The sequence below is a fragment of the Pecten maximus genome, chromosome 7 (genome assembly GCF_902652985.1).
Source record: "Pecten maximus chromosome 7, xPecMax1.1, whole genome shotgun sequence".
NCBI lineage: Eukaryota > Metazoa > Mollusca > Bivalvia > Pectinida > Pectinidae > Pecten > Pecten maximus.
In genome coordinates, this window is record NC_047021.1 from 3,448,241 (window position 1) to 3,462,169 (window position 13,929).

General features: G+C 35.4%; 1 protein-coding gene across 2 annotated transcripts in view; it reads left to right on the forward strand.

Annotated features, from left to right (window-relative positions):
- The window catches only part of LOC117331353 (isoleucine--tRNA ligase, cytoplasmic-like), a 35,333-nt gene continuing 21,404 nt past the window's right edge, over positions 1 to 13,929 (forward strand). For both annotated transcript variants that reach the window (XM_033890038.1, XM_033890037.1), the window contains exons 1-19: positions 1 to 150; positions 1,784 to 1,944; positions 2,427 to 2,583; positions 2,961 to 3,080; positions 4,510 to 4,644; positions 5,746 to 5,830; positions 6,529 to 6,657; positions 7,109 to 7,196; positions 7,501 to 7,561; positions 8,047 to 8,145; positions 8,473 to 8,595; positions 9,247 to 9,338; positions 9,527 to 9,625; positions 10,073 to 10,199; positions 10,415 to 10,488; positions 10,956 to 11,150; positions 11,308 to 11,394; positions 11,530 to 11,613; positions 11,972 to 12,116. In XM_033890038.1, coding sequence (XP_033745929.1) covers positions 1,814 to 1,944; positions 2,427 to 2,583; positions 2,961 to 3,080; positions 4,510 to 4,644; positions 5,746 to 5,830; positions 6,529 to 6,657; positions 7,109 to 7,196; positions 7,501 to 7,561; positions 8,047 to 8,145; positions 8,473 to 8,595; positions 9,247 to 9,338; positions 9,527 to 9,625; positions 10,073 to 10,199; positions 10,415 to 10,488; positions 10,956 to 11,150; positions 11,308 to 11,394; positions 11,530 to 11,613; positions 11,972 to 12,116 — 2,031 coding nt within the window. In that variant the 5' untranslated portion in view covers positions 1 to 150; positions 1,784 to 1,813. The remainder of the gene's footprint in view (positions 151 to 1,783; positions 1,945 to 2,426; positions 2,584 to 2,960; positions 3,081 to 4,509; positions 4,645 to 5,745; positions 5,831 to 6,528; positions 6,658 to 7,108; positions 7,197 to 7,500; positions 7,562 to 8,046; positions 8,146 to 8,472; positions 8,596 to 9,246; positions 9,339 to 9,526; positions 9,626 to 10,072; positions 10,200 to 10,414; positions 10,489 to 10,955; positions 11,151 to 11,307; positions 11,395 to 11,529; positions 11,614 to 11,971; positions 12,117 to 13,929) is intronic.

Sequence of the window (13,929 nt, forward strand, 5' to 3'; positions counted from 1 at the left end):
TTTCCGGTCCACATGCAAACCGGTCCGAAATGATGCAACTTTCAGTTAAAAACAGATAATTCCACAACTATATAAAAGTAATCGTAGCTCGAGGATAGCCTGTATTTATCTCTGCATCATCTGTTGTGAAATCAGTAACTTCTTCAAAGCGTGAGTACAAAACTTGTAACATTGGTTAAGTAGTTTTCTAGTTTCATGTTGATGCTCCATAAGTTTGCTATTGAATTGTGTCATTTTATACTTTAATTTCTTATTGACCCAGAGACATATTGCTCAACTCGTTTTCTTTAAATCTTTGATATATCGATTTAAACATTTCAGATAATCTTGATCATAAGTCACTCAGGTCTTTGTAGAATCACAGGTGCCCGACTCGTTTTATAAAATAATAACATGTACTCTTACATACATGTTATTATATATATAATAATTATTTTATAAAACGAGTCAGGCACCTGTGGTAGAATGTAAGTGTATATGTTGATCGGTAGGTTATCATGTAGTCTTGAAGCAGTTGTTTGTGTGATAGTTTTGATAATAATATGATTAATTGGGGAATACTTAAACTCTTAAAATGGTAAATCTACCGGTCCAAAATTTTTTTCTTCTTCTTTCTGATTGCAACATTTGCATGTCATAAAGCTTAAGCTTACTACATGTACATCATGCATGACTCAATTATTATTACTCAGAATTTGGTGGTTATAAATATAACAAATGAAATATGGTAATACCATGGCCACTAGTCATAGAATCTCATGTATACAGATCTATTATAAAACTGAAAGTAGAATTCCCTAACTTGATTTCAAAACAGTTTCTGGTTACAGAAAACTACTGGTGTGAGTTTCTGGGAATCAAACTAGGGCTGCTCTGAATGTTTCTTTTATAATTTTGATCATGAAAAAAGGCATTTAGTTGTTAATTATCATTAATAATAATGATTTTATTATGTCCTCCAGGATCCAATTCTTCTTCTTCAAACTGAAACTTTACATAAGTGTTTGTGTATGACCATACCTGTGCAAAAACTTTTTTTTTCAATTTGGTCAAGCAATCAGTTGGCCAGAGACCTTTGATTGGTCGATATTTAGTATATCTTGATGGAATTTATGTATGAAATTGTCGTATGGCCTCTGATTGGCTGAAATTTCAGAATTGTTCGATATTTCGATGAAATTTGGAGTGTTGGTATACGTACATCATGGTACTGTCACAGCCTCTGATTTGTTGAAATTTAGATATTGTCCAATTAAAAAAAAATAATGAGGGGTAGGGGTAATTAGTGGACTGTGCATGGGTTTCGTTGTCAAGGCAAGCATGCCAAGAGTCGAAGACTTCTTTTTGGTTGAATGATATTGTTTAATATCGATGAAAATTGGTATTTAATGGTATTAGGGAGCTGTATATAATACAATTGCATGGGTTTGTTGCTGTAACAACCATACACATGCTTCTGATTGGTTGGATATTGTTCATGTGTATATATATACAACTCTACCCGATTGCATACAGAGTTGTTGTGTCCCTTTGTTCAGTGTTCATCATTATTGAGAGTATTTGCTGAAAACAAACTGTACACATAATCATGATTATAGGCCTTTGTAACATGTCACTCTACCCAGACTTGGCAATCTGGGTTGACATTAAACCAAGGTGAACTTTGCTGAAAGGCCGTAAGCTGTCATAGCAGACAAAAAACATGTTAAATACTCACAGTCAGTGATTGGAAAGTAGGAAGATGTATACAGTGGTATGTATATTCTTTTCATTTGTATTACAGAGAACAAGAAACTGATTAAAGAGGGTCATCATGTCGATGTCCAAATGTCAGCCAGTGGCTGAGCACATCAATTTCCCCAAGATGGAGGAATCTGTGCTGCAGCATTGGAAAGACATAGATGCTTTTAAAACCTCCCTGAAACAGTCAGCAAAAAAACCAAGGTCAGTATTTAAAAAAAAAAAGGAGTCATATTGTCTCTGAAATTCAATTTCTGTAGACGTCACTAGAGTACCATGGTGATTCATGACATTAATTTGTATTGCTCAGCCATGTATCAGACTGGAAGATCAGATACTGTTCACATAGCTAGCTGTCTGTCCATTACACTTCACTCATTTTAGAATGTTGTCGTTGGTGTTTACCTATGTAGCTAATTTTTGATCACTACTTTTAATTCCCTTTGATTTGTTTGTGTGAGATGACAGAGATGACATCGTAGCTTCAGAATTCATTAAAATGTTTTGTTAAAACAGTCTGAGAATTATAGCATTGTTTGGTTAGTTTGAGTATTTTTCTAAATTTCAATGTACATTTGTAGTTTTTGGGGTTAACAAATTTCAATGTAGTTTTGGGGATTAACTGAAATAAAAGTTGCTCATTTTTGTGACGTGATGATGAAATTCATCTTATATGATTTATACAGGTATACATTCTATGATGGTCCGCCGTTTGCCACAGGCCTACCCCATTACGGTCACATCCTGGCCGGGACTATCAAGGATGTGGTGACACGTTACGCCCACCAGACAGGGTACCATGTAGAGAGGAGATTTGGCTGGGATTGCCACGGCCTTCCTGTGGTATGTAGATAAAGAACAATGATAAATGTAAACTATATATTATTGAAATTGTAAATCAGATCAAGCTGTCTCATATCAGCTGATATATTCCTTTTTTGTTAGCATTTTTCTCATCTGCTTGTCATGATTTGTTTTAAAATCTTCGCAACTGTGAAGTTTAAAATCTATCTTCATGAATTTTATTTCAAAAGAAATGATTTATATTTTGAACCTACATTCATCATTTCTCAAACCCAGAGTTTAGTCTAAATGAACTGTAATGACTGAATAAGGGGTCTTTAGTCTATCACACTGAGTTTTGTCATTTACAAACATATAAACGTTGCTACTGGCTACCTAATTGGTACCTTCTTTGTATGATGATGTGTCTAATACAGGAATACGAGATAGATAAGACTCTGGGTATCACAGGCCCAGATGATGTCATGAAGATGGGCATAGACAAGTATAACGCAGAGTGTCGCAAGATCGTCATGAGGTACTCCCAGGACTGGCAGGTAAATCTACAGTGAGGAGTAAATATGTATGACAAAACTAATACAATGAATCAGTCCGGAGATCCCTGCCTGTTTGAGAAAATAAACAAAATCATCTCAATTCAATGTCTGACTTGCCATCTACTTCATTCAAAGTTTCAAATATGACGAATATCACTTATTTCTGGAACCAAAGACATAATGCATTTTCATCCTGTTTTATAGACAATTGTCTAGAAATGACAATGATTGGTATTGAAGCAAGGCTGTTCATATCTTTCAGTTCTAGTTCATTAGCTCACCGGTTACGAGTAACCGAGAGATAATGCTGTCACCCCGGCATCCGCGTCCACGTCGGCGTCCCACCCCAAAACTTTAAAGTTTTTGGAGTAAGTTTTTGGAAAGCTTGTAAGTCCAAAAGCATACACCTCATATCGTACTGATTTGGTTTATACATTCATTAGAGGTCTAGGAATGACGTTATGGCAAAATTATGCAGAAAATGATTGTGATTTTTTTTTTTGGCACCAAAACCCACTTTAAAGTTTTTGGAGTAAGTTTTTGGAAAGTTTGTAAGTCCAAAAGCATACACCTCATACCCTTCTAAATTGGTTTATAAATTCATTAGAGGTCTAGGAGTGATGTTATGGCAAAATCATGCAGAAAAAAATCGTGAGTTTTTCGCATTTTACCATTTTGTGGACTTAACTTTTATGGCACCAAAACTCACTTTAAAGTTTTGGGGGTAAGTCCAAAAGTATACACCTCATGCCTTTCTGATTTGGTTTATACATTCATTAGAGATCCAGGAGTGATGATGTGGCAAAATCATGCAGGAAAAAATTGGCATTTTGGCATTTTACCGTTTAGTGGACCTACTTTTTTTGACACAAAACTCACTTTAAAGATTTTGGGGGTTAGTTTTGAAAAGCTTGTAAGTCCACACCATTCTTATTTGGTTTATACATCCATTAGAGGTCTAGGAGTGATATTATGTGACATACAATTTCAAAATGACATGCTTATACATACATAAAAAATGAATGCATAGTGTGATTGCTGCCACTGGTGAGCTTTCACAATCATTGATTGCACTTGTTTTTGTCTCATGATCACCTCCAACAAAAAATTATAAAAGCAAGACAGTTGTGTTTTTATTCTGGCGCTGCTGTTGACATCAGCATCAATATTCCTCTTTAAAAGTTTTGTGTTTAGATCCATTACTCGAAAAGGATCATTACAGCTTTATCCAAACATGTGTCGTTATATGAGAAAAGAGATACTTATAGTCCTACTTCATTTTCTAGTCCAGGACAATACTTGATTAAGCCAGTAAAATTAGCTCCTTTTTGCCTTAGTAATCTGTCACAATGCTAATAATTGTGAGGAAAATGCCTGAAATGTATTTTGTAAAGCCAGTGTTATTAATTAAACCATGTTTACATTGTAGGACATAGTGACCAGACTGGGAAGGTGGATAGACTTTGAAAATGACTACAAGACTATGTACCCCTGGTTTATGGAGTCTATCTGGTTTGTGTTCAAGGAACTCTACAACAAAGGTTTTGTCTACAAGGGAGCAAAGGTAGCCTTTTATCTGTGGCAGAGATATTTGAATTCCAGATTTTCTAATTCTTATGATTCTTCTTTTGCTGATGGTTATTAAACTTAGCACTGGAATGATATATCACAAATATTATATGTAGGGTCAAATGTCAAAAGAGAGTAAGAGATGGTAAAAGTAGAGAAATGATTGATCTTCAATAGAATTATTTGATATGTTGTTGTTTGTATACAATGATTTTATGCTGTATAGTTTTCACGTCTTGTGTGTAAATTGTTACTCAAGTGATTTTTTTCCAGTGTTAAATCCTTAGGGCCGTAATAAAATTATCCATGTGGGACAGATGAGAGGCATTTTTTCAACGCCACCACCTATCAAATGTTCAAACATTTTAGTTTAGGAATACTAGAAAAATTGAGTTTTACCCAACCACCCATTAGATTTTAATACAAGTGCCTCCCAGCCCTCCCACATGGATAACCCTGGAATAGCCCTTATCTAATGATAGAAATAGGAGGTTTTTATCAGAGTGTATATAGCTTGATAGCAATTCTCTTTAACTTCTGTCACAGACATTTATTTTCAAAAATAGAATAAAACAAAACACGAAGATGTGTTGTCACTACTCAAACTTGTGACTATTGTAATATATTCAGTCAATATGTAATGTATTGTTACTACTCAAACTTGTGAATATTGTAATATATTAAGTCAATATGTAATGTATTGTTACTACTCAAACTTGTGAATATTGTAATATATTAAGTCAATACGTAATGTATTGTTACTACTCAAACTTGTGAATATTGTAATATATTAAGTCAATACGTAATGTATTGTTACTACTCAAACTTGTGAATATTGTAATATATTAAGTCAATATGTAATGTATTGTTACTACTCAAACTTGTGAATATTGTAATATATTAAGTCAATATGTAATGTATTGTTACTACTCAAACTTGTGAATATTGTAATATATTAAGTCAATATGTAATGTATTGTTACTACTCAAACTTGTGACTATTGTAATATATTAAGTCAATATGTAATGTATTGTTACTACTCAAACTTGTGAATATTGTAATATATTAAGTCAATATGTAATGTATTGTTTGGCAGGTGATGCCTTACTCAACGACGTGTAACACTCCCCTCAGCAACTTTGAGAGTGGCCAGAACTACAAGGATGTCACAGATCCTGCTGGTTTGTAGCTCCTTGTCTCCCACATCACTGATGATTGTATCTATATGGTTTTATACCTTATCAGAAATAAAGTTCCAATAGATTTTCCTCTGAAATGGTTTCAAGCTTTTGTATCCATGACCTTATCAATTTTCCTAAGGATCTTTTGTTGTCTGTCCGGATAAAAGATATTTAAGTTTTCGTACGTATCTTTGGTTGTCTGTCCTGATAGGAGATATTTAAGTTTTCGTGCTTACCTTTGGTTGTCGGTCCTGATAGAAGATATTTAAGTTTTCGTATGTACCTTTGATTGTCTGTCCTGATAGATATTTAAGTTTTCGTGCGTATCTTTGGTTGTCTGTCCTGATAGGAGATATTTAAGTTTTCGTGCGTACCTTTGGTTGTCGGTCCTGATAGAAGATATTTAAGTTTTCGTATGTACCTTTGATTGTCTGTCCTGATAGATATTTAAGTTTTCGTGCGTACCTTTGGTTGTCTGTCCTGATAGAAGATATTTAAGTTTTCGTACATACCTTTGATTGTCTGTCCTGATAGATATATAAGTTTTCGTACATACCTTTGATTGTCTGTCCTGATAGAAGATATTTAAGTTTTCGTATGTACCTTTGATTGTCTGTCCTGATAGAAGATATTTAAGTTTTTGTACATATCTTTGGTTGTCTGTCCTGATAGAAGAAATGTAATATTCTTTGTAACAGTGATTGTGAGTTTTCCACTTCTCGAGTCCCCGGAGGTGAGTGCTCTAGCCTGGACAACCACACCCTGGACACTACCCAGCAACATGTCTCTCTGTGTCAATGCTAATATGGACTACATTAAGGTCAAAGGTAGGTTGTACCAGTTATTCAGTACAATAACAAGATGAAGTATTTTAAAAACAAACCCATCAAGATATATATATTTCAAATATTGTTCATTTCATAAAGAATAATATCTTTTGTGTTATTCCTGGCCATTTAGGGAATTCCCATCCAGCAATTTTTTTTTCAGTAGAAATGTTATCTTTAGAGAGAAATGGGGAACATGAAATGAACAGTGATTGCTGAGTTTTGTGTTCTCACAAAACAATGATAAAGATGAAGATACAAATTTTGATGACTTCAGCAGAAAATAAACAACACATAGTACTGTGGGGTGTAGGCCTAGATATAGTGACAAGAAAAACACAGATTTAATGATCAGATCTGTACAGTTAGATAAAGTTTCACCCGACTTAATTACAAGATTATCATTGTGATGCTTAACTAATGAATTAAAACTTGATTTGTTGATTTACAGATAAGGCAACAAACAACATCTATATCTTGATGGAGGCGCGAGTACAGGCGTTGTACAAATCAGAAGAGGAATACACTTTGTTGGAGAAGTAAGTCTCACTAAAGAAGAAACCATTATAATGGACTTTTAAATTTTGCATTTGTGTAGCAGTGGGTTATGATTATATACTTCACAGTATTTTCGATCAGTTTCTTTATAAGAGACAAATTTATTTTTGATCGATGCTCATTATAATAAGCACCATAAAGAATATTCAGAAGTCTTACCAGCCTGCAATGTCTTCCATACACCTCTGTACCACAGTAATCCATTCCTTTGGTAAAGTGGTTTTGGCAGGTTTTGTCATACTTTATGTAGCAGTATTAACAAGTAGGCGTTCATTTCCATTTCAGATTCAAAGGCAAGGCATTGGTCGGGAAGAAATACAAACCCCTGTTTAATTATTTTGAATATGTAAGTATAGAGGTAATACTGATGCACATAACTTTGTTATATCTTATAACTTCTCATTTATTATTGTTTATTAGGCTGACAAGAAAGCTGCAAATCAAGTTGATCCATTTTCAATACCAAAAGCAAAATTTTTACATTTGAAAATATAAAGATAATATTGTTATATTATCAATGAAGTAAGGGGGGGGGGGGGGGGGGGGGGGGTGTGTTTGTGTTTCTTGGGAAGCTGAGAAATGGGCCAGTCTCTGCTGTGATGGTTGTGTCCATGGGCTAGACACTTTACTCTAGTTGCTCTGGATCGTAATGGGCCTTTCTAGTATGTTGTTCAGTGAGATAGTCGCATCAAAATAACCCTGGGTGTTGATGAGAAATACATCAAGCAAAAACACAAGTCAAAATATAGCATTTTGCACACAGCATTTTGATGAAAGTTTAATATTTTACTGATGTGTATTATAACTGATTTTGTGTTTTATGATTTGTAGATGGGGGAGGAGAAAGGTGCATTTCGAATCCTTTGTGATGATTATGTCAGTGCTGAAAGTGGTACAGGAATTGTACATCAAGCACCTTACTTCGGAGAGGTATCCATTCTCAAATTATACATAAATATCTCCTCGATTCTTGAACTTCAAATTATTTTTGACCACTTAATACAAGTCATGGTATATTTATTGATGGCTACAAGACCAATTAGAAAATCACTACATCAATGTGGAGGAAGATTTTTTCCAAATTGTCACTCAATAATGTTTTGAGATATGAGCATTCTAATGTAAATAATTACATGTATACATACGTTGATTTAATAGGAAGATTTCTAGTGTTTGGGCTCCCTTTAATTTAGACCATTGATTACAGGATGATTACTGTGTGTTTGGGCTCCCTTTAATTAAGACCATTCATTACAGGATGATTACCGTGTGTGTTTGACCAATGGTATAATCAGTAAAGACAGTGCCATGATCTGTCCTGTTGATGCCAGTGGCAGATTTACAGATGAAGTTGTTGATTTCAAAGGAATGCATGTCAAGGTAAAAGACTATAAACAATATTAGTTGTTGTTAAACGTATTTTAGGTGTTGATTATTTAAGGTTAATTAAAAAATACTGAGATATATATATATTTATTACCTTAGAGTACACAAGCACTGTCAATCTACACAAAAAGTATTGTATCATTATATCAAAGCTGTTATTTTCATAATTCAAACTAAACATACTTTGGATTACACTATGTTTAGAGTTTCAGAGACATACAGTTTGTAGAAAATTTAGTTGGTTGGTAGTTTTTGTTGTTGGAATTGGACAATTACATTTGATGATTGATGTATACCTAGCATTTTCCAATGGCAACATTTTGTTTTAATTAATGATTCATTCATTAATCAACCTAAACAAATAGTTCAAAACCATGTCGTGTTCAAGGTCAAGGGTACATAATGCAACGTTCGCTATATAATACTTTGACTTTGAGGTACATACTTGTGAAATATTTAATACTATTGTACATACCATTTATGCTAGTTAAAATAGTATAGAACAAACAATTGTCATTTTGTGTTTAGAGCGATGTAAGCTGGTGATACCAGCAGAATATTGTCTGCCATAGTTATTTTAGCAATACCCACTATGTGTGCTTTTGGTGTATAAGTTAATGGGGGTTCTATTGTGATTTGTTACAGGAAGCTGATAAACACATCATGAAGATGTTGAAGTCCAACAAACGCCTAGTCCACCAGGGAACTATCACCCATAGCTATCCATTCTGTTGGAGGTAAAGCACACAGTCCATTTGATATCGCTCTTCATGGTGATCTAAGGGAGATAAATCTTTACATTTTAGTTTGAGAATAAAAAAAGAAAAGGGATCTTTACATCCAACAACTGTTTTAAGAATAAATCATTTATTTAAAATAGAGTATTTCCTGTGTATAAGATAGTCTTTGTTTTCTTTGTTTGCAGATCTGAGACACCTCTGATCTACAAGGCTGTTCCGAGCTGGTTTGTTCGTGTTGAGCAGGCAACGCAAAGACTGCTGAACAATAATTCTAAAACTTATTGGTATGTGACACAGATAAATCTCTTTTATCTTCCTTTACAAATTCTCTATACTGCTATAGTCTTCATTTTTTTATATTAAAAATCTTGACTTACTGATTAACATTTTCCAAAACATTTCTTGCTGCACACGTCTGAATTATATACTGAAGGTTTCAACATTACAAATAAAAACTTTTTTAAGACTACATGTGTATCATGCATAATTATAAACCTTCTCAAAATAATTCTAACAAATTTGTCAGCAATATGTTGTGATTGACAGATATACGTGATGGTTTGTTCTACGCCTGCTTATTTTTTCGATCTTTTGTTATGAAAAGGTTATTTGCAATCACCAGTCAACATGATAATTGTGTTTCTTTTCTTTGGTCATATATAACTTTTTACCCTGATTTTTGTCTACGCTGATTATAATATCTGATAATACTCCTGGTTTGGTTTGGCTAGGGTGCCAGATTTTGTAAAAGAAAAGAGGTTCGCTAACTGGCTGAGAGATGCACGAGACTGGGCCATCTCCAGGAACCGTTACTGGGGCACGCCCATACCATTGTGGGTTAGTGATGATGGAGAGGAGGTAGGAGTCAACTTTATGTACTAGATTTAACAAGAATTATATCCTAAAGACATAGAACAATTTAAAACGGAAGTTCACTAAAATTGTAGCTCCAGTATTTTGATATTCAAGCCCAACTCTATCCTTGATGGTACTACTTCACTGTGACAGTTGTTGGTAATATGTTTATGAAGCTAACAAGACTTTATAGAGTTACGTATTGACATATTTTACAGGTTGTCTGTGTTGGATCTATAGAGGAGCTTCATCAGCTTAGTGGTGTAAAAGTGGATGATCTACACAGGGAAACGTAAGTGGACATGAATGATATATTTACAGAAACCTGACTTCTTGATGTTTCTAACTCAACACAAATCACTGCTTATTTATTTGTCCTTAATGATTTAACATATCCTTACATTTGTTATGAAGATGTTGATGCTAAAGAAGAGCACCTCATATTAGTTAATGAACAATTAGAAACTCTATTGTATAAAGTTGTATATCATACAGAACACAATCCACAAACACTCCTGAATTAATTATTTGTCAGTGAGAAAACTCAGATATGATCAAAGTGAAGCACAATACAACAGAAAATATATCACAATGGGACGGTGTAAAAATGAGTCATTACATTGATATCACAGACAAATACACTCACACATTCCCTAGTAATGTTATTGTTGGAGTTTAGTGGACACACAACACTTCATCAGTATGATTTAATGTACAGTAGTAGATTTTTTAGTATAATGTTAAAACTTGGGTTTCCAGTGTGGATAAAATCACAATTCCATCCAAATTTGGGAAAGGACAATTGAAGAGGACTCCAGAGGTGTTTGATTGCTGGTTTGAAAGTGGTAGTATGCCCTATGCACAGGTTCACTACCCTTTTGAGCGGAAGAAAGACTTTGATGATAATTTCCCAGCTGATTTCATCGCAGAAGGAGTGGATCAGACCAGGGGTTGGTTAGTACATTTACCATGTTTATAAAAAAACTTAAATGCCACCATTTTTCTGGCCCACAGATTTCAGAGTGGCTAGTTAAGTATAGACAGAATCATTCATGTTAAATTTAGATGTTTTACACAAACACTGTCTGACCTGTCCATCTTGTATTTACAGGTTTTACACGCTCCTTGTCCTATCGACTCTGCTGTTCGACAAACCTCCATTCAAGAATCTGATCGTGAATGGCCTTGTGTTGGCTGCGTAAGTTGTACTAGAACATTACTTCTGTGTTAATCATTGGCTGTTTTCAACTACACAGTTGTTTAATACCCATCTACGATTCATAAAGATTCTTGATATTGAAAGAGAAGTTTGATGTTTAAATTTGTGTTACAGAGACAAACAAAAGATGAGTAAGAGAAAGAAGAACTACCCAGATCCCATAGAAGTTGTTAATAAATATGGAGCTGATGCCCTCAGGTGAGTACAGACTACAACAGTTGTTAATATTGGAGCTGATGCCCTCAGGTGAGTACAGACTCTAGCAGTTGTTAATATTGGAACTGATGCCCTCAAGTGAGTACAGGTTCTAGCAGTTGTTAATATTGGAGCTGATGCCCTCAGGTGAGTACAGACTACAACAGTTGTTAATATTGGAGCTGATGTTCTCAAGAAGGTACCAAACACTAAGAAAATAGCGTAATAAATATGTATGAGTGTAACATGTAATTTGTAGGCTCAGTAATGTTAGCATTTACCATTGGCTAAACATGAACTACAGAGAATACATGTGTCTTGAAGCAGGAGTGATTTATATTGTGTAATGTCTTGCTTTAAGGTTGTACTTGTGTAACTCGCCAGCTGTGCGTGCGGAGAACCTGTGTTTCCGTGAAGAAGGGGTAGAGCGAGTCCTCAAGGATGTTTTCTTGCCTTGGTACAATGCCTACAGATTTTTCATGCAGAATGCAGAAAGATATGAGAGGGTAAGATTGAACTCTTCCAGAACACAGAAAGATATGAGAGGGTAAGATTTAACTATCCCAGAACACAGAAAGATATGAGAGGGTAAGATTTAACTATCCCAGAACACAGAAAGATATGAGAGGGTAAGATTGAACTCTTCCAGAACAGAAGATATGAGAGGGTAAGGTTGAACTTGCCAAGAATACAGAAAGATATGAGAGGGTAAGATTTAACTCGCCCAGAATACAGAAAGATATGAGAGGGTAAGATTTAACTCTCACAGAATACAGAAAGATATGAGAGGGTAAGATTTAACTCTCCAAGAATACAGAAAGATATGAGAGGGTAAGATTTAACTCCCCCAGAATACAGAAGATATGAGAGGGTAAGATTTAACTCTCCCAGAATACAGAAAGATATGAGAGGGTAAGATTTAACTCTCCCAGAATACAGAAAGATATGAGAGGGTAAGATTTAACTCTCCCAGAATACAGAAAGTTATGAGAGGGTAGGATTTAACTCGCCGAGAATACAGAAAGATATGAGAGGGTAAGATTTAACTCTCCCAGAATACAGAAAGCTACGATGGATAAGATTTAACTGAACTAGAATGTAAGTAGCTATTTGGAAAGTAACTTATGTATTGTGTGATTTATATAACAGTCATCAGTCTTCAAATTGTATACATGTTCTCTCAGAATTTCATATTTAGCTGGAAAGATTTGAAGACTTTTAACATATTATGTTTAACACAGAAAATTTGTTTCTAAACACTTTTACTGCCGTGATTGCCTAACCGTTGACGGTGACGGTGATGTACTTGTCGCGCAACTCGAGATAGTGGTGTGGGCATTGGTTGCAGTAGAATGACAAGGCGCGATCTGATTGGTTATGTAGGCCTGGCTAATCTCGCGTGATATGTGACAAGGCCTCCATCCTGAACTCATCGGGTATTGTCTCCCGAAATTAATACGTGATTCCCCGACGAGTTCCGGATGGCAAGGTATTGTGATTGTGATAAACATGGCTGCTCGAATTGCAAGTGATAACTTTATCGAGTCGATTGACCCCGGCCTCCTTCCTTATAAAGAGGAAATATACCGCCATGCGGTTAGTAGCGAAGAGACATTGAGATTTTTGCGCCCACGTGAGGTTAGGGAGATGGCTATCCCCGAAGTCTACAAGAGAATGTTAATCGATCGCATCGTCAAATTACAAACACCAGAAAGCAAAATCAAAATGAAGTCGGAGGCAGGTAGCCCCGATGGTGCTCCAACCATGGCGAAGCAACCAAAACGACTTGACTTTGAAACACACGAAGTCGATAAAAACCAAAAGAAAGTTGGAGACAGCGATAGGTTTGATAGCAGTACCCGACGACCTGACACTCCTAATGTCAATGATAAGAATTATCTCGACAACGAGTTAGATAAACTTAGGGATGAACGGGACTCTCTTCACATTCTTCTCGTCCATAGAAAGAACAGTCTCAAAGACTTACATGTCGTACCGGATTCGTTACATCCAGTGGCGATCCCGGGGGGAGTGCTTACCAAAACAGTGTGCGACAAGTGCCATCATAGGGGACACAAGGCCACGGGAAATAGGGGCGGAAGGGCGTGCCCATTTGACAAATGCCTTGGTTACAACTACTGTGGCATTTTGGCTAAACACAAAGATTACAAGGCCATGATCCAAGAGGTAAGTAATAAGGGAGAAAAAAATGGGGTAAGAAAAAACTGAGAAAGAAAGTGTGGGTGCATTACCAGGGGATCAAAGTGTGGATCACAATTTGTTCTCCATTTTCAAATTCCATCCATGTTATTTATACAT